General features: G+C 42.1%; 1 protein-coding gene across 2 annotated transcripts in view; it reads left to right on the forward strand.

Annotated features, from left to right (window-relative positions):
* Positions 1-10,834: 10,834 nt before the first annotated feature.
* The window catches only part of LOC133425858 (zinc fingers and homeoboxes protein 2-like), a 28,355-nt gene continuing 12,784 nt past the window's right edge, over positions 10,835-26,405 (forward strand). Inside the window, exons 1-2 of one of the 2 annotated variants that reach the window (XM_061716336.1) lie at positions 10,835-11,299; positions 25,484-25,967. In XM_061716336.1, coding sequence (XP_061572320.1) covers positions 25,869-25,967 — 99 coding nt within the window. In that variant the 5' untranslated portion in view covers positions 10,835-11,299; positions 25,484-25,868. The remainder of the gene's footprint in view (positions 11,300-25,483; positions 25,968-26,405) is intronic. The other variant, XM_061716335.1, reaches the window with a different exon arrangement.

Here is a 26,405-nt window from a genome sequence, read left to right on the forward strand (position 1 = left end):
TTCCTACCTGACAAGCAAGAAAGGCTCTCTGAAATGTTATATACAAGAAAATGAAAGGGGAAATATACCCCATAAATAATCAACTCAATGCAACAAATAACATAATGCTGGTCTTGGAAACACTGATTACAGACTAACAGGGAAAAGCCATCATCATGCATATGTAAACTGAATGCATATACACCGAAACTGAGGGAAATGGATGATATATGCACACATGAATCTCTCAGCTGTGGCCAGGAAACACAACATCAGTGGCAGTGGATATGGCACATGTTAGAAAAGAGACATGGGACAAAAAAGACAAATTAGACATCAGTGGTCTTTTAAACGAAGTCGAGCAAAGAAAAACCATATTTTATTTTGCGTGCCAAGACGGGCGAGGAACAGGCTTGGGAAGAGGTAACAAAGCAAATTTGTAATCAACCAATCATATGGTAGCAACTCAGCAATTAAAGCAGCTTAGAAAGCAAAAGGGGGTCCAACCCGGTACTAGCAAGGTGTACCTAATAAAGTGGCCAGTGAGTGTACATGAAGACAGTAATGGGTCTTTTTTTGCTAAAATAAACGAGACAAAAAAGAAGACTGCGGCAAGAGAGGGAAGAGAAGAATAAAGAAGTAAAAATGGTATACTACTTACATTTTTGTTTCCTTTTTTAATAAAAACCGCAGTGGTAGCGATTGAGACTAAAGGCCCTGCTGGGCCTTTACATTGCTGTAAAACGCCAAAAAGGCCTCAACCTCCTTGCACTATTGTTATCTATCTCTTTTTTTCTTGCAATCTCCATCTTTATCAAATCCAGTTGCTTAATGAGTTGTGTTCACATAATTTATGTTCACATGAGAGGGCTGAATTTAATTTAGAAGTCCTGATCAGCAGAGACCTGCTAGGTGGTTCCTGTAGTAGGCCACTGTTTCCCAATCCTGGTCCTCTGGGACCCCTGACATGCATGTTTTTAGATGGTTTGGGATGTTTCCCTGCTTTACCACAGCTGATTCTGATTAATGGTCGGCATCAGCATGTCATCGGGGTCTGCATCAACACTGTACTGCACTCTACTTAACTCTACTCTGCTCAGTCCATCTTTTATAAGAGATTGTATTTTGTAGTCATAAATAAGTCACTCTGTAAGAATTATAGTCACTTTAAAGGTAGGGTAAGTAAGTATACTCAATAACTCATTTTGATATATAATTTGTCACATTCAACGAATATCTCCCCATCGTCTGCTAACTGCCCATCTTGTGAGCACACTGTAAGGAAAAAACACCTGATTTCTGCACAGCCCTGGTTCCATGAAGTCGCAGCCCCCCCACCCAACCATAACAAACATTGTTCCAGGCAGCCACTGACAGGGGGAGGGTGTGTGCTTGTGCGCGTGAAGCGGCTAGGGAGTTTTCATGATGTTTGCTTGGGGAGCACTGGAGGCACGCGGGGGAGGAGCCAGCTCTCCATGTTTTGTCAATGTTTTTGCTTCAAATATTTACAGACATGATGTCATCCAGAGCTCTCTTACTCTGCTTTTAACGAGTTATTGTAGAAGGTTTTGGACAATCCTGACCTGAAGAAGCCTCTGACTGAACCCACGTGTTTAAACACTGTGTTGTGTGGAGGATGTGCCGTGTTCTCCATCATACTTTTCATTTTATATAATTCTCTTTATATAAAGAATGTTTGTTTGCATTAGTATTTACAGTCTAAGGGACACCAACACTCACTGACAAGGGAGGAATTGATGGAAAAAAAAATAATCCTGAAATCCTGAATGATTTCCTTTCATTTACTATGCTGTCATTATCCTCTGGTACCATTTTTCAAGCACCTATATTTGCACTATTCGGTTGGGTCCTGAAAACCTTTCCCCACAATTTACAACATGTTGGAACTGACAGAAATCTTTCCGCCAGAAAGCTCTGAAGACAAACATGTCCCATGTACGGTGGTTTTTGTTGCTGCTGCTGCTGTTGTTGTTGTTGTTTCCATAGGGGCACAGCGATGGTTTATTCAAAACATGGATTTGGGTCAGTGACGGTTGACCCCTTGCCTTAAAATTGTCCATACACCACCGTGACAGATTATAGTTCTACAAAAAAGGCTAAACTGCAATGAATGACTCAACAAAGTTCACAAACCTGCTTCTTATGTCTGACTGTACCTCTATTCAGGGGTCATCAAGCCAGAGATGAGCATGGCTCTGCTCGACTCTATTCTGTTTTAAGGGTTTTCTCGGGGCCTGAAAATGCAGCGTCACCAGGCTGCAGGCCCCTGATTGGCCAGAGAGTAACAGCTCACAACTCCTTCACACACGGCACGCCATATTAAAACTCGGCCACAGCGTCCGCAATATTCAGTAAACTGTGGTACAGCGAAAAATGGCAAACTTACTCCATGGTGCAACGAGGAGGTCCACATGTTTCTGGGCCTCATGGCTGACAATCGCTCAATGGGGCAATGTTTTTTTTGGGCCACTTTGCCATGAACACCCCACCCACATTGAGGGGGTGTTGAACTATAATGGAAAACGACCGAGACCGAAGCGAGTGGAGACAAGTCAAATCGCGGTATAATGGAAAAGTGGCTTTAGATATTAAATGATGAGTTAACAGAGTAGGTCGTTGCACTTTGTTGCCCACTTCTGAAATTTATGTGAAAGGTTGGTTGAAATTACACTTCCACTTTCCGCCCTCCACCTTCCTTTCTCTTTTTTCCTGCTCTCTGCTATTCATGCTGTCTCTTTTTCATTTTATCTTCCCATCTCCAACTCCAGTGTCTTCAATTAGCCCCCCCCCCCCCATTCTCTTTTGTCTCCTTCTCTCTTGCTGTCCCCTGATTTCACTTGTTTTGCCTCTGTTTTCAATTTTTTTCCTTCTACATCTCATACAAAAGGCAATATGGGGTAATTGTAGCCATATGCATGGTTGATCATTACAGTGGTAGCTCCGAGAAACTTTACAGTAACTCTGGGAGGTGGCACCCACACAAACATGCATTCACACGTGCAACTCTGCTGCGCTGACAAAAGGCATGCATTTTAAACCCATAAAGAAAACTGTTTTACATCTCCTCGGCTCATGTCATTGTGGTAAATCTTTCCGTATCATGGTTTGGTGAAGTGGCGGTACTCTTAACCACAAGGATGTGTGTTGCACAGAAATGAAAATGGGGTGAACGATTGCTGGTTGCTCTTCTTCTTTTTTGTGTGTTCTGGGAAAACATGATGCCGGCTTTATGCGCTGGGCTTTGACCTTGCGCAATTAGAAAGAAAACTGCTTTTTGTCATGTCAGACAAAACTGAAAGAAAGCATTGATTATGAAAAGAGAGCAGAGACAATGTGAAAAGTAGGAGTAGAGAAGCAGGAGACAAAAACATCTGATTTCTTCCTTGTAATGACTTGTAAGATTTTGATTTTTTTCTTTAATCAAGTTATTATGATGGGGATTTTGTAATAAGTAAAAAAAAAAATCAAAAAAAACTTTATTCTTGAACCGCATGGACCTGCAGGGCAGAACTCTGCATTCAGTGTCCTTAACTTTGCTTTTGCATTACTTTTAAAAGACAGAAATCGATTCTGAAATTTTAAAACATAATAAACTTAATCAACTTCCAATTCCTCCACACTTAATTCAGTACCTCATAATTATACTGAGAGGAGGTTTGAGTATCAGTCGTTCCCTAAAATGTCATCCTACCAGAACACATTGCATGAGAATGTGACAATATATTCACCATCTTGTTATTGAAAAAATAATCATCATCTTTAGTGGGAACTGACCCTGTTATCTGTCACTGCTTCTCATCTCTGCTGTTTTCTCTCCCTCCTTTCCTCCCTATAATACTCCTGCCCACCTTTTTTTCCTCCTCATTTGCTGTGTTGTGACTGGAAAAGCAGTTGAACGTAAGCATGGAAAAAGAGGTCTATTTGAGGCTGCAGTGATAAGACGATATACAGCTCCCACTGGATGAGCAGGCTTCGACTATATCGTAACAAAAACAGCTTCTTGATTACAGTTCAACTGTCTGCTGTCTAAGCGGGCCAGAACTTCTCATCAGGGACGCACATGCACAGCTTGAAGACACCACAAATGCATGTCCACATTCAGACACATTAACAAATATAAGAACTCTTTTTCTTATACTGGCTACTTTTCAGTGATGCTTCATAGTTTCTTTCTGCTTCCAGTGCTGAACTAATGATATTGCATTTAATAACCAATGATAACTCTTACACCCATAATAAATACATAAATGAATAAAATACCAACAAGGAGTCTGATTTATTTATTGTGTGTTTATTAAGTGTTAATGACAAATTGCTAGTACAGAGGATAAAGTATGATCTGAAGTTCAAGTTGGATGGAGATGAAAATAGGAAGGCAGATCCTATCCTTTGATAGGATCTGTGACACAACAGATCCTATCAAAGCCAAACCTATTAGTAAATGAGATATTGTGAAACCTAGATGGCCCCAAAATTTTGATGACTTTTGTAATATGTTCCCTATCAGACCTGGTGGAAGAGAGGGCCACCGGGTCTTCATAGGTAAACACCATCAAACAGGTCACCTGTAAAATAAATCTTCAATGTCTATTGTACATTCACAGCCGGTTGTTGCATTCCTATAGCCCCGTCTCCCACGGGTGGGGCTGTTGCGTGTACCGAGCTATACGTTAACCTTGGTAAACTTAAATCAGATGTGTGTTGCAACTTTTATTACCATCCAGTGCTGCGTGGATGTTTCATTTCTTCTTTGAACATGATGATTTGCAACCATCCTTCCAGGTTTTAATAGTGTGTTGGACAGGCCCTCGTTTTAGTAGTTTCAGCCATCTCCATCCTTAGTTGATTTGTTTTCTTGGCCCTTTTTGAAACTAACATCTATTTGATAATAACAGTATTAGGTCTTCTAAAATAGTTGTTTAAGGAATGCATCAGTTTGAGTTACATAAATTGTCCTCTGAAACATTATAATCAGTGCAATACTTTTCCATTGAGGCTCTTACCTACTTTTTTAGTTGAATCCAGGCTGTGCCTCTTTAATGGCAAAGCACTGTGTCAAGCCCGTTCTATGTGCTTATTGTGGAAATACATACTTAAGCTAAAAGAAAAAGAAGCTGTTTGCTTAATTGTTACCATTTATTTACAAACCGAATGCAAATCCAAAGCAACAGAACTGAGTTGTTGTATAAAAATAAAAAATATACACATATAGACCACTTATGCATGTGTAAGAAATCCAAACCTCTTTACAGTCAGTACACTGAGCTCAAAAGAGGAAGTCGAACAGCCGACTGGTCATCAGTAAAATCACAAGATGGATAAATAAACACTGGCCTGCTGCCCTGAGAATATGCAGAGAAGAGGAAAACGTTGTGGATGCTGACCACGCATTGACACCTCATTTGAAATTAATCTACTAAAAGAGAATATTATGATATCAACTCAAATCTCTTAGTCTGCCTCCGCATAACTGACTCTTAACTATTCATTTCCATCAAACCCAAACTTTTGTTCAACTCATATCCCTGCAGTGACTGCGTTCCTGTCAGAATCAGTATATAAACTGTGAAGATAAAGATCACAAATAATGCTATTTATTGTAAAAGCTATTTTTTTTAATCAAATGACTGAAAAACTCACAATTATTTTATAAAAGTAAAACATGAGAATGCATCGTTCAACATCTAATAAGCAGGGTGCGCTAACGCAGCGTTTTGGCTCCATCTAGTGGCCTTTTATTTCACTCACGGATCTCACAAAATAAAATCCAGTGTATATATCTGATCACGTGGTCTACCAAAATCTTCATTTCTACCTTTTAAATATATTTGAAAATCATCTCTACCTAGAAATTATTCAGAGGAAACCTGTAAAAAAAAATACAAAATAATAAATAAACTATGCAGGGGTGCTTTGAGTCAACAGACAGCATTCTGCGAGCCACACGGAGATGATCAATTGCATGACACTGTATGTGAAAGGCTATATTGACTTCTTTGTGGAGAGTATCATTCCCACCAGGACAGTCAGGCCAGGTGCTTTGCCAGTATTAGATCACCAGTGAACTGAAGGGATGTAGACTTGAAGCTAATGAGGAGCTGCAGAAACAGCTACACGGTTAAAAGAGAGACAGATTGTCTAGAGAAAATAGCCGAATAGTAAGACCCAGTAAAACAATTAGGTGGAAATAGAGTTGGGGATGAAAAAGATCTCCAGCTTCAAGTAGAAAGGGATCCGACTGATGGAAGAATAATAGAGCCAATAAAGTAAATGATTTTCAATAGGTCCTGCTCAGAAAAATGGATCCTCCTCTGGCACCAGACACACAGATCTTTTCTTTACCTGCAGCTTCCCTATCACAGCTCTACAGTCTCATCTTGCACTTAAGCCATGGATCACAATAAAGTCCCATTAGGTGGGTTTCCACCAGCTTTGGGTAGATTTTTTTTTGGCCGGATCGTTGATGCGTCTCAATTACCGGGAACAGCCCTGCAATAGTGGCTTACAGGAACCTTTAATGGGGTGAAAAAAGTTCCTTTGTTCGGAAACGTACTCAGGTTGGCAAACTCCTGCTTATCTAGATTTTTTAGATTATGTTCAGCATTCCCACATGAACATTAATCATGTGAACACAACTCATTTGAACCTACTGGACAAGAAATATTTTGCTGCAAGTACATTTGATGAAGTTGGAGATTACAATAAAAACCGATAGATGGACCAATGAGTCTGTCCAGGCCTTGTTGGCGTATTACACTATATTAGTGGTCCGGTGGGGGGGTTTCTTTAAATCTCAATCGTTGCCACCGTGGACAAACAAAACATGAGTAGGATTCCTTGTTTGCAGAGGTGTCAAAAGTATTCACATTCATTACTCAGGTAGAAGTATAGATACTACAGTTTAAAAATACTCCCGTAGAAGTTGAAGTATCAACTCAAGTTTTTTACTCAAGTAAAAGTACTGGTTTCAAAACTACTTAAAGTATAAAAGTAAAAGTAATGTAAGGTGGAAAAAAGTCATTAAGGACAAAAGCCTTTGAAAATGAATGCATCTTAGTATAATGCAAATATATTAAAGAACCATATATGTGAACTATTGAGCATTAACATGTGTTTCAGAGAGCAGGAGATATGATGACTATTTGCCTATAAGTATTGTAATGGTACAAAAAGTCAAACTTCAGAGGCATGTTATCATTTATCCTAACCTTTATTGGAATGTACATCCAAGTTTAGTTGCAGGAATCTGAGGGAACGGATGTAAGAACAAAACTGGACAAGAACATCTGAAACAACCACAACCAAATTCACTCTATCCAGATGGAGCAATTTAACTGGATAGTTTTTTTAAAGGCTGAAATGAAATAGAGTAACGAGGCTGTTTTTAAAATGTAAGGAGTAAAAAGTACAGATAATTGCGTGAAAATGTAAGGAGTAAAAGTAAAAATAATTACTCCAGTGAAGTATAGATAACCAAAATTTCTACTTAAGTAAGGTAACAAAGTATTTGTACTTCGTTACTTGACACCTCTGCTTGTTGGCATGTTTCTCCTTCTCTTTATTCTTCTGCTGAATACTTCTTTTTAATCTCCTTTTATGCTGCTGGCCAGGTGCATTACCGCCACCTGGTGGTCAGCTGTGTTATTTGTTCAGTCAAAGGTTCTTGTGTGGTGCTACAGTGTGATGGAGACAGGCCGGTTTAAGGGGCCGATGAGACAGTCGGCCCTGTTAGGTTCCTGTCTGGCAGGTTTACCCTGAACCCCGGCTAGTGGAAACGCACCTATTATCTCATCTCCCAACACTGAAACTCCATCTCCTGGTCTCCCACATTCTAAGGAGGCACCTGGAGAGAACAATTATAATGATGCCAAAGGTCCAGATGGTGTCAGCCTTACAATCAGGGAAGCCTGTGCAGACCAACTACTATGTGACATTGTGCAGCACCTCTTCTACCTTAGTCTGAGCCAAAAGATAGTTCTAGTACTGTGGAAGACACCCTACCTTGTTGCAATACCTTAAACATCCTGTTAACACCTACATGGCATTTGCCCTCACAACCCATGTTACGAAAGCCCTAGGAAGACACTGTCAAGATCATAACTTTTTATTGTACCAGTGTCTTTCATATGATTTAGTCTAAACACCGTTGGATGCCCCCAACAATCTCCTGGATTAGTGTGTATGCCACAAACAGACATCATTTTGTGAGACTGGAGGGTTTTGTATCAGAGTATGTGATTGGCAGCACAGGACCCCCACAGGGGGGCTGCATTCTCACAGGGCCTCTCTTCACTCTGCAGGCCTTAGACTTCTAATACAGCTCAGAGTCCTGTCATTTTCAGAAAGATTACTCTGCAGTACTGAGGTGTATCTGTGGTGGGCAGGTGACAGGAATACAGAGAACTGTTGGGTTGCTTCGTGTCTTGGTGTGGGAACCATCACTGGATCTTGGACCGTGAACAAGACAAATGAGATGACTGAATTTTAGGAACACACTTCTTTCATCCTGGGAGAAGAGGTGGAGGGGGCGGAGGACAACAGACTAAACTGTAAATACAACACGGGGGCCATTGACAAGGAGGGATAGAGCACACTGTTCTTCTTGAGAAAGCTTAGTGCCTGCAGCAAGATATGTCATATTTCATAAATCAGTGATGGAGAGTGCATCTTTATCTACAATCAACTGTTGGTGCAGCACAACAGAGCCACTGACTAAAAAAGCGTTAAACTGATGAAGAGGACTGGCTCTGTGCCGGGAACTGCTCTGGAACCTCTGGGGCTGATCGAGTACAAAGGAATGATGCAAAAGTTACAAGACATCATTCTTTACATCCTCTATACAATGCAGCAATGGAGTGTCTGCAGTCTGAGTTATGTTCAGTTTCCCTGCAATGCAGACAAGCACAGAAGATCATTCCTGCCCACAGCATCACCCTATTAGGATGACTCTTTAGAGTGATTTTTATAATATAGCCTTACTGTCTGATGTTGCCTTACTGCAACATCATCATCTCCGATAGGGGAATAATTAGCTATTATTGAAGGAAATCAAATTTAATTTGTTACCACACAGACCAAGTTAGTTGTTGTTGTTATCTTTGTTAAACCCGAGTCACAGAGCTCACACTTTGACCTTCTGGATATGACTAAAATTAATGACTAAGAAATGGAATCAGTAAAGCCCTGAGTTTTTGAATGAATCTACCAAATATATAGCTTCTTACTTGAAGGTTGCACAGTCAGGCCAAAGTTAGCAATCCTTTAATAGATCCAGTGGAGGTCACTGTTGTGTGTTGAGTGTGTTTCAGGTCACTTTCCCCACTTTAGGCTGCGACCACCTGCTGATCGCTCACTTTGAAATATCACAGTTGGATTTGTTCACGTGTTTTCTGCGGGTGAAGCAGAGGCAGAGCTGTCTGCAGGTTTCTCCTGTCGTGAGGTGCAGGACAGCCTCCAGCTGAGCTAGGCAAGATTATCCTACTGAACCGGGCGAGCGCCCAGGGGCACCAGCCTATATATTTGCTGGAAGAAGAGCAAACAGGTACAGCAGTAACCAATGATATAATAAAAATACTTGAAAATAATAATAATAATAATAATAACAATAATAATAATAATAATAATAATAATAATAATATTAGATTAGATTATCCTTTATTTCTCCCTCAATGGGGAAACTCACTTTGTTCAGCAGCAGTTCACTTAACACACACATGCAGGGGAGGGGTAAAAAAAGTAAAAAATATATAATTTACGAAATATAGACAGTATATACATTTGAATGAAAATAAAGTAGTGCGAAAAAAAACAGTGCAAAAAAGCAGGTAGGATGTGTGTGACAGACAGATATTGAATAGATATTGCACATATGGTTATTGCACATCTTGTTATTGCACATGTTATTATAGTCCATTTCTACTGTGAGCAGGCCTGGTTGTTATAATAATAATAATAATAAATTGCGTTTGAGTGATTAGTGTGCTGTTCCCTACCTTCACATCAGCTCATTCAGATAAGATAAGATAAGATAATCCTTTATTTCTCCCTCAATGGGGAAACTCACTTTGTTTAGCAGCAGTACACTTAACACACACATGCAAGTTAAAAATATATATAGTTACAAAATATGAACAGTATATACAGTACATTGCAATGGAAGTAAAAGTAGTGCGAAAGAAGAAAAAGAAGCAGGTAGAATGTGTGTGAGGTAGACAGATAGATATTGCACATTAGGTATTACACATCTTGTTATTGTTATTGCACGTGTCTTGTTATTGTTATTGCACGTGTTATTGTCCGTTAACTACTTCAGTAGGCCTGTTTGATTGTTTAGTCATATGCTGCAGTATAATAATAGTTTTGCATGTAGTCCCCAGACAGACCATATACGATGGACATGATGATAGTTAATATGTGGTGTTACGTTGGCCTGTGGTGTTACTCTTAGTTGGTTGCTTGTCTTACATTTATTTGTAGTATGAGTATTGAGCATGTACTTCATCAATACGTGCATGTAAACCTATGTTCCTAAATTTCCCCTTTTTTACCGTAAAGTGTGTGAGAAGGGGGGGGGGGGGACTTCAAGTGTGGTCACCCTGGGGGACCACACTGAGTTAATCCGGGTCTGCAGCTGAGGCAGCACTGCAGCAGCACCGTGCAAAACACCACACTCGCCCACAAAGATGGGGGGGCGGGGCGACGCCAGGGGGCGGGGCCAGAGCAGAGGGCGGGGTTACCCTGGCAACGACGCCAGGGGGCGGGGCCCTATGGGGCGGGGTTACCCTGGCAACCACCGCCCCTTCACCTACTGTAATATTCAATGAGCCGACAGCGGAGGCGGGCGGGTGCCCGCAAGGGACAAGTTGACAGCAAACAAGAGGCGGCTCATTCATTTCCCCGGCAGCAGGCATGCTTCGCAGGGACACCGACACCCTTCCCGCCGGGCGGCCGGAGCCGTGCCCGGCTCCGCCCGTCCCGCTGCTGAACTTTCCCCGCTCGGCGCCGCCATGGCTGCTGCTCCGCCGTTGCCGCCGCTGCTGACGGACGGACGCCGGCATGCAAATACGTACTCTGACGTCGGCGATCATGTGGCTTTTGGCGTAGATCCTCCTTGTGATCGCCAATTTTTTTTTTTTTCCTCCTCTTCCCCTGTTCGCCTGTTGTGTCTCCTCGGTTATCGGGAGCGGGAGTCGGGAGGCGGATTTGGTGGTGATTCGTGCACCGGGACGGACCCCCGGCTTGGACCCCCAGGACCCCCCGCAGCGCCGGGCCAGGTGAGACGCCGTTAAAACTCTCCCGTGTGCGTGTTTCTCTCTACTCCGACTCCTCCTTCTCCTAAAAAGTCCCCCCAAGTTGAGACTGCGTGTACTTGTTTTGTTGCTGGTACATGTCTGAACTTGTGCGGCGGCTCGCACCTGCGGCAAAGCTCCAATTAACAAGTTGGGGCGGCCGCGTCGTGTCGTGCCGACACGACGCGGCCGCCCCAACTTGTTAATTGGAGCTTGTTTTCCAGGGCCGGTGCTCGTACTCCGACGTGTCGACATATAACCAGCAGAACATGGCCGTCTACCGCCGACATGTTGTTACGTCGGTGTGGAGGGAGAGAGAGGGGGGACATGTGGGAGGCAGCGGGGCTTTCCCTCCCCGCCCGCCGCCCCTCCGCCGGACTCGACCCCGCACAAGTGCTGCTCCCCCCGGCCAGGCCGGGGGCCGGGGCTCGGGCCGCCCCGGGGCTCCGGAGCAACTTTCAGAGTCCTTAAACTGGGAAGGGAAGGGGGGCGGGGGTGTCTGTGTCCCTGTCCTTAATGAACCCAGTGACACAATGTTTGGTCTATTTATTTCAGCACAGAAACATTCAAGTGTTATCCAGCTTCAGCATCATCATCATCTCACTCCCATTCCAGCATGTTCCGTAATAACAACTATGTCATGTTTACTCTGCCCTCCGCGGCTTTTACTCTGACTCACTTACTTACTTGACCCCCCATGTAACTGGATAGTGTCGTATCTTCATTGAACATGAGGAGCATTCTGTCTGAATCATGTGTAATTTCTTCTTTTTTCTTTGAGATACATGTGGACAGTCAGCTGGCTTTTTTTGTTCTCATAGTAATGCATAAATAATGATTAAACCAAAGTCCTGTGTTGTAGGAATACTAATGACAAATTGAAAAGGAAGCTTTGGTATCAGGTAGTGGATGCACAAATCCTAATTTCCGGTCTGTTCGTCTTGAATACCAATTGATGGACTTAAATGGGGTTAAATGAGGATTCTGAGCTGCTCATAGGAGTGAATGTGAGTGTGTGTGTGATTGTTTCAGCATGTGCTGCTGCGATGGACTGAGACCTGTCCAGGGTGCAGCTCTGCTTGTCATTTGAAGAGAGGTAGGATAGTCTCCAGCAGAACCCTGTGACTGTGAATAGGAATAAACACGTGGGTGTAGATGATGGATGAATAATTGAATTACATGGCAAGATAAAAAGTATGTGAACCTCTTGGAATCGATGGTTTTGAATTGCCCGTAAGGGTCAGTGAGTGTGGTTGTTTGCCTATATGGACCCTGTGATGGACTGCTGACCTGTCCAACGTGTATTCCTGCCTTTTGCCTGAAAAGAGCTTGGAATGGGTTCTAGCAGATCCTAGTGACCCAGAATAGGAATAACCGGGGATGGATCGATGGACGTAATCTTCATCCAAGTACCATAATAAACAAATTGCTGTGCTAAAGCTGATGATAGTTTCTCATTTTTATTGAACAGACCACTTAAACTGTCACAGTGCTGGAGGGAAAAGTCTTCAAAATAACATTAGAAAATATCACAGTTTCTATGTTATCAACTTAAGCAGATTGTGTTTGTCATTTAGTATGATCTTAATAAAGATCGATTTACATCTTGTGGCAAATTAGTCCAGAAAACAAGTTAATTTCTAAGGGGTTCACATACTTGTTGTGGTCCCTGTGGCTGTGTGTGTAGCCGATGAGTGACATGGCATCCCTGATATCAAGTTAGTTATGTTAGGAAAATCTGAAATGGTGGTAAGGATGTTGGCTCCTGTGGCACATAAGAGTTTGTAGTTTTTCAAGTAGAGTCAGAGACGGTGGTAGCAGCAGCCGTCTTCTTGTGCTAGCTGTATGTTGACTCTCAGTACGCAGGCCTTAATTACAGATTAGACTGTCAGACTTGGTCCATACGATCAGCTCTTAAGTGGGCTTATTAATTGGCAGGAGTTCAGATATGCTCCTTTTCTACATTTCTTAGTAAAAATCTGTCGAGCTGCCGTGTGCGCATCTCAAGAAACGTGTTTGTTAAGCACTGTTCTCTCAGCTGTGAGATGACTTGATGTTCTGCATTTCTACATTCTCTGATCATCAGTTTCAACACCCCTCTCCCCTCCCCCTTCTCACGAAAAAAAGACGAAAGTGATTTTGATCAGAGTGCAGTTAACCCTCCTGTCAGGCCTGTTGTATGCTACTCCTCTGGGTATAAACTTGGCTCCGCTCACCCGGGCCTGAACTCTTGCTCTTTACACGGGAAGAGACATTTGGCTCATGTTTGTTCTCCGCATGGTTTCCACGTGTGATCTGCCAAATTAAAGATAATGTTTTGTAATGTCAACTGACAGGCAGATCACTTTTATTGGTGGTTAAACAATCAAAGCACATTCCTGCTTCTGTGGATTCAAACGCGTTCAATTGCTATGTAAATTACACATGACAGTTGAGGAGCCATTTCTTCTTCTTCTCCTCACTGTAAAGCATGACTAATGTGCTTATTACAATGTGAAAATATCAGATCTATATTTGCAAACAGCTTCTCACAATAAAATGAGACAACTGGACTGTTTGTGGTTTTACTGACCATTGTTCTATTGTCAGAAATATGTGCTGAGGATGTCACAAGGATTTACAGTCCTTGATGTTTTAAGTCGGATGCAACATTACTGAATTGCTCTTAGTTTGACAGATGCAAGATTAGGTTTGTGTTTACATTTTTTGGGCTGGGTGGGGGTGGGGGGTATATTATATCTCAGTATTGCTCGAGGGATTAAAGAGAGTACACAGATGTCAGCATCCTACCTTTTTTGTCTTTGGCATCAGTGATTGTTGCAGCACTGCGTAGAGAACGTTGTCGCAAGGAGAAATGCTATGCTCTGCTTAAATTATTTGGTTTATCTAAACTAATGTCATATTTGGAAGAAGTGGCATAAAAAATATCTTCCTGTATTAAAGTTTAATTATTGTTTTCTCCAATATTTGCCCAAGTAATCAGTCTTTGTTAACATAATGCCACAACATCCAGCTGTGAAGTGATGTGATGTACTTGTTCTTCAAATGCGCATGTTCATTCACCGTGGTCAGACGGTGGAAAATGAAAACAAATCAGTCTGCCACATTTATTCGATCACAAAGCATCAATAATTTTGTCATATTATGACAGTGCAATCGAAAGAGAAGAGTGTTTGCTAAACAGATACGGTCATTGAGTCCAAATGCAGGTCTCTGCATAAAAGCAAAGCCAGAACTGTGTTTCACAGTGCTGAATTAGTGGCTAGTGTTTTGCACAAATTGAAACTTGTTTGCATAATTTAACATCAGTGGTTTGTCTGAGAATGGGAAAGGTGCAGTTTAGTGTGAATTGTATAATAACACAGATGTTGAGTTTGTCAGTCATTTCAGCGTGATTATTTTCAGAAAATATTCTGAGGCAGGATATGGACAAAGGAATGGGTTTCTCAGGTTTCTCTGTGAAATTCAGTTTGTGTCTGATAAATGAAGTTTGACAGGTACTTGTACGTGATTTTTGTGCTCCTGCACTGATTCTTTGAAATTAGTCACATTACTGTAGTTTTGATTGGTTTTCCATCTTCCAGGGAAGAGGGTTAACAGCACAGTGTTTTCTGACACACACAGCGTAGTTAGTGGTCAAAGTAAGTACCCCATTTTCCAGTCAACATCAATTTTTTTTTTTTTTTTTTAGTTTGATCACACATTAAACATTTTATGAAAAAATATGTAATTTTCTTAACATCATACATCACGCTGCCCTGTTTTAGAGACAACTTGGCGCAGGAAGGTGTAGTAGTAGTTTGTTTTATGTTTTAAAGGTCTCATTGCACATTTAGTGGCTTGCTCAGTCTCCAGATGTTGTTGATGGGCTTGTGGTTAATTTATATAGCTGTACCTTAAAAACATGCCCATGTGTTCTATTGTAATAGTTTTATTTTTACTTGTTCAAGTTGTATTGACAGAAATACTGTAAGGGGTACATGGCTGATATTTTCAGAGTTATATAAACAGTGGAAGGTTTCAACACGCTTATGTTGTTCATGTTCATCAGGAACATCCACCATTTCCTGACCGCACATCACATTTCCACGTCCAACACAGAGCTGTATAATGGCCATCCATTCTCCTGGTGAAGCGCTGGAGTGAGTCATCTCGGGTTGGAGGACGGAGCTTGTTGTCAGCTCGGCCTGTCGTGTTCAGCTGGGCTCTGTGATGACATCACCAACATCTACACAGTGCTTTTGTTCCAGCGTTTGCGGCTCAGGTCGTCTTCTCCACTGCGCCTCCGCCGGCTTCTCAGGCGAGTTGTTCGGTGACTCAGGCAACCACAGAGATGAGCTCATCACCTGTAGGTGGAGCTGAGCGGGAGAGTGTGATGGAGGGAATTAGAGAGGCAGGGAAGGGCAGGGAGGGAGCTGTGATTGAGGGAAGGTGTGAAGCCAGAGAGAGACAAACGAAGAAGCAGGTGAATGGCTCTTCATGAGAATGATGAAGGGAGAAGGGAAGAGTGAAAGCATTAAAAGCCGATGAAAACCTGCCAGGCGACTTAGAGTGTAAAAACAATTCTCCACGTTGGTGTCGATTTTCAGCGTAAATGACTCGCTAGCTCAAGAGAATGTGTTTCCTGGAAACGTCGCATCACAGCATCAACTTTTCCAGGTAAAACACACAACAGGTCTCACGCATGATGGTGTTGCGTGTTCACTAAACTAAATTCGATCTCTTATTGTGTTGGCAGCTAGTTCCCTGCAAAATCTTATCGGACCGGGGGAGAAAATATAAGCAGAAAATTTAATGTACATTTTCAATATTTAACATTTTGGAAATTCAAAGCAAAGTAAAGGTGGCACGTAACAAAGAAATTAAAGAGTCCGAATGCCCTACCACCGTGCCTGCAGGATGGGTAGATAGGTTTTTTGTTTTGTTTTTGTAGAAATGATACTCACTAAGGCCTGCACCATCCAAATCTATACCCAGTCACTTCATCAGCAGTAGATCACTGTATTTTATTAAAGACCTCACTGCTTCATTGCTGCATTGATTATTATTTAAGTGTATGGGTGCAACCAATTTGCACAGTGGTGCACTTCTGCATGTGTAAGCATGTATTAAACTACCCAGCAGCCAGGATGAAGGTTTGGGCTTGTTTCTCACAGCCACTGCAGCGTTTTAGAACTTACTAACTTAACAATTAAAAAATCATCAGATGGAAGTTGAAGAAGTTGGATTCATGCACATGCACGCAGCAGTGTATGTGTCATGGAAGCCACTCATGCCTGAGCACGTGAGTAGACTGCTTTCCACAGTCCAATCTCTCTGTGCTCCAGATTTCAAGTTTGGAGAGGGGGGGGGGGCTTAATAAAAGACCTTCTGCAGTGCACCACCTCGTCAGTGCAAGATTTTGGATACACGCCTCCAGCCCGCCTGAGACCAGTGGGGAAAGGCAGGCGACGATTCACAAGCCACACCCACTGCAGGGAAGGGGAGAGATTGACAGGTGAGAAATCGAGCCGCACAGGACCAATGAATGGTGCCTGAAGCACAGGGCGAGCACAAAATACTTGGCTGGAGACGCTTCAGGTACATACAGTATACAAACATAGCACCAGATTGCCAAACGATATATATATTTCGCCAGATTACTGTATTGTCAACGTGCAAAAGAAGTTTTTTCAAAATGCCAATTTGAAGGCTTCTGGTAAAGCGCAAATGTCATTCCTCCTCATTACACCTGTTGTAAGTGAAAAGTCTGATTTCCCAGGAAAACAAGCATGAGAATCTTAAGTTGGCGAAGCTCTTGAGTTGTGATATTGTGACTGCTACAGTAAGTGAGAGAGATTGTATCGGTGTGGCTGGCTGGCTTTATTCAAGGGTCGTGGGGGACAGGGGGAAAAGAAAAATGTGAGGCCTGGGGAGGAGCAGTCCTGGTGGACAAAAGGAGGTGGAAATAAGAATACAAAACCAAGTTTTGGGGGAATGGGGGGGGGGGGGGGGGGGGGGGGGGGCATTATCCTGGAAGTCCAAGAGGAACTTTTATTGTAATGAAATTCTGCCCCACAACCATTTTCAGTCCCTTGTGCAGCCAAAATACATTCCCAGTGGTGTGCTAATCTTTTCTCAGGGTCACTTTGGGTTGCAACCAAGCTGATCTGAAACAGCTTTAGGTGGTGCATGACATTATGTGTGTTGACTACAGGTCAAATAGCAGGGTGACACAGAACCAGACCCGGCCCTCATTTCGTGAAATGGTTTGCTGTGAGGCCTTTGCTGGATTGCAGTGCCAAAGTGTTCAGGAACGGTGGCACAACGCTCGTCTTAAATGGTTTCATTCCTGGCTTTCAAAGAAAAGTGGATCTTACACCAACCTGTACCCCTGATGAAATGATTCATAAAAAACACAAGTATTTGCCAATTGAAATGTTATTTGTCTTCCCCATAAAGTCCTACTTTAAGTGTAAAGAGTTGTCAGCAAGTCCAGGATAAGCTGCATTCCCTGCCACGCTGAAAAGCTGAAGTGGAGCGGGGTTTCAGATGTTGTCGCTGTCATGACGATAACTGACCTGTGGGGTTCCTGCTCCTGGTTGGAAGCACACACCCATGCATGCTTTCTGTTGGTTACAGTGTTACCATAGTAACCCAACCATCAGCTGCAGTTTAGAGGACACTTTTACAGCTTGCCCTTTGTACGTATGCCGGTGTGCCTATGTGTTCAGTGAGGAAATGGGCAATAGTAATTAGAGAAAAGTGTGCATGTTTTCAATGTGGTGAAAATGAGAATGAGGACTGGATTTTTGATCAAAAGTAGGGGAGCCGGTTTGAAAAGGTTTCCATTATACTGTGTATAAAGGCAACATGAGTAAGATCACAGAAGTGATGAACATGCATATTTCTCAAAATGTCCAATTGATGGTTTACTAAAAACTTGGCATGCATACTGCAGAAATAACTGATGTGTCCAGATAATATATTGTATGTTCTGTAAAATCAATTCGATTTTTGTATATTTCCAGGTTTTCTCACACAGTCTTACAGTAGGCTGCTTTTTGGTTTTGTCTTTGTCTTGCAGATCATTAATTCGGCACAGTCTCTGTTTCTCCCTTCTAATACACACACACACACACACACACACAAGATCAATATTCTATCATGCACATAAGAAATGCTCATTGGATTTAGCAACTTTCAGACTTTTTTTTTCTTTTCTCCAGAACCTTATTACAAAGTCTTACTTCTAAAGATTACTGTGGGACACACTGAGATCCCCATCTTGTTTGGACAAATCTCCTATGATGTCACCCATAGAGCTCTGGACTGTGACGTCCCAGTGTCAACACTAGAATGTAAATGCCGCCATTTTGGCAGTAAGGCTGAAGCAGGAAAGAAGGAAGTTTTTGCGCTGGTAAACGGTAGTAACAATGCGCGATAGCTGTTGTGGACGGGGATGCCAGAATATTAGGAAAAAGGAAAACGGAGAGAGCTTTTTATCGAATTCCTAAAGATTCAGAGGGGCGAGATAAATAGATTCTTGCCATAAAACGTGCGGACAAAACAGCCGACGCATGAAAGCAGCTCTCACTGAATCCAGCTTAGCAGTTGCAGTGGGCTCCAAGCACACCATCCTTTCTGTTCACTATCCATGCCTTCAACTCAGCGCCATTTGGTCTTTGTGAATAACTCACTTGACTTAAAAAAAAAAAAAGGCAACTTTATGATAACTATTTATCATAGATGTATGAAATTAATGCATGAGGTGGTGCCTTAAAATTGAATTCAAACAGTAAACACACAGTCTAATTTATCTGGCGAAAATCCACAGTAAAATTTGATTCTAATTAACATGCCAATTGCATTAGCCTACATTGACTGCTGGTGTTGTTTTTATTTAGCGCCTTTGTTAGTTAAATGAATTAAGTGACACGTACCCCCCTCCAGTGATTATAAAATAATCCTTTGCTGACAGTATCAAAAGCTGAAAGTTGTTCACAAATCCAGGGCATAATGTCAATTTATACCCCTCCAGGCTTTTGTAATTTTTGAGAGAATCCCAGGAGTAGGATGAAAGAAAGTTGATCAGGTAGTTGTAGATGTTGAGGTATTGGAGGTCTGGCAGCTCCATTGCAGTTTTGATGCTTTTAAAAAATACTCCCGGGGCATTGTACAATTTGTCAATTGTCAATAATATGGAGTCTTACAAGTTTGGCAACATAGTTTTCAATATCCTTTGAATTGAAATGCGTGGTAAACTCGGGCATTCAGAAGTTCAAAATTACGCCGTGACTTGATTTGCATGAGCAGTTCTCTCTCCTGCCACAATGGCCCTGTAAACAAAATAGATCACGTGGGATCCGGAGCGCTATAGTTTTTTGAAAGTGTCTGTTTGAGCCCTTTTTTACTCATATTACACAGCACCATGTTGTAAATGAGCTGGCTTGGGAAGCTGGCTGGAATACTACCACCTTATTTTAGTCAGTTTATGTCAACCTATGATGCTAGTTATTTTTGACTTAACATTCATTCTGATCGTTCTGATCAAATCTTTCTAACCATCCTCCAGAATGTTGCTTTTTAACTGCCGACTCTGTGCCAAGAAAACTGGTGCTACGCTGGCCCCAAAATCGTTCTGGGCCAGATGCAAGACAGTACAACTAAGTCATGCCCAGGGCCGTCATTTTTCTAACCAACCAAAACAATGTGACCGCCATATTTAAACAACCTCTTTGACGTTAAAACGTATATCATACCGGGAAATTCTAGATGTATTCTTACTGGTTTAACCATGCAATCAAAAAATACGCCTACTAATACATCTCCACCGAAGATGTTGTTGACGGAAAGTTGCATGTAGTCAATTTCAGACACGTAACAAGATTTTTATGTTCAGGGTCATTGTCTGGACATACTGAAATTAATTTAACCCTGGTTGTAGTTCAGAGATTTTGTCCTCCTTTTAAGGATTTACTGCTTCTGCTTTGGTGACATAATAAATGAAGTAGATTTGTGGTGCTCCAGTGCTCTCGGCCAGTGGAAAAGCAAGTCAGTTCTTTGTTAAAACTGGTTGGACCTGGTTCTAGTGCCGGCCTGGCACCAGCACCAATGTTTAGTTGGTCAAAAACAGGCATCAACAGGCTAAAATGATCTGTTGTGGCTCCTGGGTCCTCTGACTGATCCATGCCGGAGGAGCTGTGGAGGTGCCTTATAACAACGGGACCTCCTGTTTCAAATGTTGTTTTGTTGGCGCCGTCAGCATAGTGGCTATGCCTACCGTCCTAATTATAAATACCGTACATGTGTTGCCTTTTTATATCATTTTACCTGAAGTGGTCCAAAAAAAAAATCCCCTTGCAGGAACTTCAGCTTTTCTTACTCAAACATTGGCTTCAACCTGGTATGCTGGTGTTTGGCTCAGACTCAGGACCCCTCAGAGTGACCCGTGTTGGACGGAACGGAAATGTTGCAGCAGGAACGTTGTGTCCTGTGGGTTGCTGGATGTGGTTTCTGTGGTATGTTTTGTTCCTGCAAACCCTCACAGATGCTTGATTAGAGTGGGTTCTGGAGTGGAAGTTGGAAGCAAGACCAACATTTGGCCTTCGCCATACGTCTAATGCCTTTTTCTTTGCAGTTTTCGGACATTGGTGGAGCAAATTGTCCTGCTGAAGCAGGTCAAGGTCATTATAGTGATGTTGGCATGTTATGGTGAGGAGGATTTAGTTTTATATATAGTGTTATAGTTCAGAAAGCACTGCAGTGATTGATATGTTCCAGCTGGTCACAAGTTATTGAATCCTAAATGATGCAGTGAGGTACTTCTCAGCCCTTACACAACCACGTCACAGGATGAAATCTGTGGTTGAGGAAAAGCTTTTAGTCAGGAAGGTCAAATCAAGCGAACAAAAATTTTAGGGAGGAAGCTGAAATAAGTAAAACTGTGTTAAAAAGTTCAGTTCAGTGCATTATTAAAACAAGCGAGAATAGTGGTGATCCCTATTTTCTTTGAGGAGGGGGGTTATGTGATCTGGTGAGTCCAAATGTCCCCCGTTCCACTGGATCAGTGGTTGCTTTATACTGGTTAGGTCATTTTACTGCTTGAATTTGTAGAATGTCATCTTTTTTTCTTTTTTCCCCCTCCTTCTTTAACATTTTCCAAGATAAAAAGGACATAATTGACTACATAAAAGGGTAGTTCAGGAACATGAGATGTTGTTTTTACACACAAATTGGACTCCACAGAGTCGTGAGCTTGACACCACTAAGAATCATTGGCAAGCGTTGGAGAAAGGTTCACGTCCAATGTCATAGGAAATGTGTGGTTTAAAGAAGGGGAAAAGTGGTCCGACAAATATGCAAGGTGCAAGTTAAAAAAAAAACAACCTTTTCATGCACCATTTCTGAAATGTGTCCGGTAATTGCTATGCATAGAAATGTGGTACAGACTGGATTCAGGTCACTGATCCAGACTGAGTCTTTGTACCAGCCCAGCAAAAGTAGCACCGTTCTGTTGCTATGCAGAACATACCAAGCTCTCAAACACAGTGCAGCACTTCGCTTTCCTCCAGAGGAGCCGCGTGATGAGATTTAAATTAATTCTGCAACAGTCCAAAATTCTGCCTCCATCTCCCTCCTGGTGGGACACGTTGTATTACGCGGCGGTGCTTCCCCTCACCCACACAAGTCCGACGCATGCATTGTCTCGCTGCCTGCAGTAGCTGACTTGTTGATCAAGCTGCCAGGAGGGAAATCCAACCTGAAAGAAGATGTAAATGGAGGAACACACCTCTTAGAGCAGAGCAGACAAAATGGCATGATTTGGTTCTGAGATTTCTTTTTCTAATAAAAGAAAATTTGACTCAAGAAACTGTCATTTAAGGTAACACTAAATTCAGGTCATTGTTGGTGTCATTGTCAGTGCAATTTCTGCACTGTTTTCCCCTCCGCTTGTTGACTTTGTTGTGTGTCTTGTGACAGACCAGCTCGTATACTGTATGGTTGGTAGTGTGGGTCCTGAGCAGGTTGCCACTCGGACCCTACTATGTTCATGAGCGCATGCCTGCAAATTCTGGCACTCAGTTGACTGTATTATTATTGTTATTGCTCCAGATTTGTTTGTTCTTTACAAATGGCAATGAACCCAATCAAGACTTTACCAGTTTTTTAACTATTTTGCCTTCTAACAAACTTCTTTGCTAGAATTGCCTTACATTAAATGTCCGGCTAGATAGGTGGTGTGGATATAAGCAAACTTTTATTAACACTTTTCCTTAGTCCCTACCTCTTTTTGATATTAAATTAATAGAGCTCTGAAATGAGAGACGAGGTGAGCGTGCTTACGTGACTCCTCTGTTCTGTGTTTCCTTCTTGCTAGTGTCCCGTTACATTTCTGACATGTCACATCACCGGTCTGACTTCACACTGGATCAGTAGAATGCAGGATTTGTATTGATTGCTGCTTTGTTATGCCCAGAATGACCAGTGTATAGCTTAAAGTTATTACTGTCAGGGTCAATAAATGTCTTTGCTGCCATGTACAATTAGGTTTTTTAAGTTTTTTTTTTTTTTTTTTATGTTTGTTTTCAGATTTCTTTCCTTTTAGAAATCTGGCTCTACTATTACAATGCAGCAATCAGCGTCCAGACAACAGACTGACAGACGGCCAGACAAGATGCTGCCAGGCCGACTATTCATACAAGTTTAATGAGCATCCAGACAGCAGGGAGTTCGTGTCTCTGCTCTCTCTACACACTGACTTGTTAGACAAAGTAGTTTAGAGGGAAGTTGATGACATTATGAAGAAAGTTCAGTCAGCAGGCTGAGATGTCTGTTGACACAAAAAATCACAACACCTCAGTATCTTTTTTTCCAAGGATGTTGGAATATTGTTGTAGGAGCTGAGTCATGAGGTCCTAATATAAGAATACTGTACTTGCATTTTATAAGGTTTGATATGGGTCTGCTGGATTCTAGAGATTATAAATGCCCTGTCTTTGGTGCTCCCAAGTAGTCAGCCAAGTCAGCAGGAGAGTGTGAAAGCTCTTCCTCCACTGAACAGACAAGAGGCTTTGTGTGTATCTTCAGTCTTCATCAGTATTTACTCAGGCTTTCCTCTCTGTTTGGGATTTTAGGCACACATGTTTGACTACGACAACTCCATCCAACAGAGTTGTTTGTATTGTTCCAGATAATGTTCAGATTCAGGCTTTGCTCACAATCTCACATGTTGCAGGCACTTCTCTTTTCTTTTTCTTTTTACATCACAGACACAGTAGGCACTTGTTTAGAATTTAAATCGGCATCAGATCTCATCCACTGGGCAAAAGTCTTAGCCAGCTTTTAAGAGAATCAAACTTGATGCACGTCGTTATGGTAATTCCATAAAGGACTTTCCTGTCTTTCTGCTTTGTTATTGAAGATGCAACACAATACGATACCGCTACAACTTAGTGATTTCTTTCTTCACCGAAAGTGTTAAGGCCGTATCAGCAGAGAGGCAGCTGAAGTTCAGCAGGTCGGGTAAAGTGGCACTTCAGATGCAGCTGACAGATGGATCTCCTCACTCCTACCAGATGTTTGCTGAATATTGGGCAATGCTAGACATGAAAAAGCACTGACAGCAAGTGTTGCACTAATATGTTACTTTATGCAATTGTATTTACGCCCTGGTATGAGCTCCATATTTACTGTGGTTTTATCAGTTCAGTAACTGAAGGTGGGTAGCAGAATCAGAGGGTTGTAGCCGCTCTCTTGCTTCCAGACTAATCCTTTCTGCAGTCTGCCTAAAGCTTTCTGCCTCTGTTCACAAAATTGGTATCCTATCCTTTGTGCTGCTGGGTCTAACGTTTGGATTTCTCAATCTATGAAAATGTACATCGTACTCATATTACAGCAAAATTCTTTAATTTTCCAATAATTTCAATATATATAATATAAAAACACAATTACACATTCACACCAGTGGTGACTGTATGTACAGTCTCTGCCAGTGACATGGATAAAGCGGCCACTTCACTACAGCACTACATCCAGCGTTGCTATAGCGACACCACGATAATGAGGCTGCATTCTAATGATGCCTCAGTGGGTTGTGAGAAGAGTTGAGATATCTCGGGACGAGTTAACTTGTGGATGACAGTATTCAAGTCTTAGAGGCTACGTTATTTTATTCATGTTTATTGGTTGGAGCGGTCCAGTACATGACACTCGTACGTGTTGACACGGTGCATTGAGAGATAAAAGAATACCCTTGGATCCCATACTCGTATACGTATGATTGGCTCATCTTTCTTTGGTGGTTTTAGACGCCGTCTTCACATATTTTTTAACGCATGAAATGAGTTGTGTGAATGTGTGTGTGAAGATTTTGGTTTACAGCAGGACTTGTCCTCTGTGGTTACTTTTTTTTTTGGTAACCTCATTATGTCCTGATGGAGGAGCACCACTGCTGCATTGACTTATTTGATTTTTACTCATGTGAATATGAGTCTAAGGCTTCTGTGAGGCCTACAGAATATCAATAGACTATTTCAGTGAGATGAGCTTTTCTCTGTCTCCACTCATTAGTCTCCAATATTAAAGGAAAGTTTTTTTTCGTCTCAGTATCCCTCAACTTTTTGTGAACGCTGCCTCTCTGGATGAAGCGTCATTCCCTAAAGATCCAAATAAAAGAAGCTCTTGTCTTTTAAAGATTTATCTCTAGGTCATTTACTTCACATTTTGCAGCACAGTCTGAAGGATTAGTCAGTATTTCTCAGAACAACTTGTCTCTCTGACAGCGGCAGACCTGTCAGCTGCATGTGTTTACAGAGCAGTGAGAGTGTGATGAGGGACGGCTTTCTAGTGTTGGTGGGTCTGCAGGAGATGTGACCTTAACAAAAGATTGTTTTTATGCACCTTCAACACAAATGCTTGCTGCTAAATGCGTGTGCTTTACACAGGTTCTTTGTCTTGGACCCGCCTCCACCCGCCCACCCATTCCTGTTCTCAACAAATCACAACACAGCTTACTTATTTCCTCCCATGATCCATTTTCAAATAATTAGCAGCTTTTTTTCTTATTTGTGTTTTTTATACTAAAATAAAATTCCACAGCGGATATAGGAACATGGATTTTACATATTTCTGATAGTTTTCATAGTACATACAAAGGGATAAAAGAATTGTAGGCCTAATACACACTCACATGCCGGCTCTTCTGTCTCTTCCAGGCTGCATCCTGTCATGAAGTTCCAGGAGTTCAGCCAGAGCTGGAGCGGACGCTGTCGGCGAGCCCAGCCAACGTAACACGACCACCAAACCTTCACCACTGACAGCCTGGTTTTCTCTGTAGCCACTAATCTTATCTCAGTTCTTTGGACCTTTTTTGGCTACGGAGTCCAATCCCAGAATCCCTGAGCTCTCCCAAATAAAGCCTCGTCCTGTATTTGCAGTCAGTCCCCCTGGTTGTACTTCTGGACCTCAGGGCTATTTTCTAAATAGTCCTGCGCCCTGGACCCTGATCCACGGCAAAAGCCTCAATAACCACATCTCTGGCCAGGTAAAGGCACCAAGAGAGGGACGCTGTCCTCCGGGACAAACCCAGGAACCACCATCATGTCCAGTCGACGCAAGGCCTCTACTCCCTGTATGATCCGACCGGAGAGGACCGCGGTGGAGCTCGACGACGACGAGGAAGAATCGCATAACATGGAGGTTCTGTCTTGCAAGAGCATTTCTTTACCTAAAAATAATGATTTTTTTTTTTTTAAATAATTTGAGAGAACTGATTTATAGGTTTTTATATCAAAACGCTGTTTCTCCTAAGTTTTCTTTATTTTCATGGGTGTTCGTGTTTTGGATGCAATTTGTTAATTTCATCTCTTTTATTACCATATTTTCCGCACTATAAGGCGCACCTAAAAGCCTTTAATTTTCTCAAAAACCGGCAGTGCGCCTTATATATGATCATTACGGTAATTTCTGTTACTGTAGTCAGGGGGATTGTGGGTAATGTAGTTGGTGTCGCCGAAGTAATGGCGCTAAAAACGTCAGGAATCGTCAGATACGTTAAAGACAACAGCAGCGACGCTGACTCGCCTAATGGCGACTTTGACGAGACGGAGCAAAGCTGGTTTTTATTTTGTTAATAAA

The sequence above is a fragment of the Cololabis saira genome, chromosome 3 (assembly GCF_033807715.1).
Source record: "Cololabis saira isolate AMF1-May2022 chromosome 3, fColSai1.1, whole genome shotgun sequence".
NCBI classification, from domain to species: domain Eukaryota; kingdom Metazoa; phylum Chordata; class Actinopteri; order Beloniformes; family Belonidae; genus Cololabis; species Cololabis saira.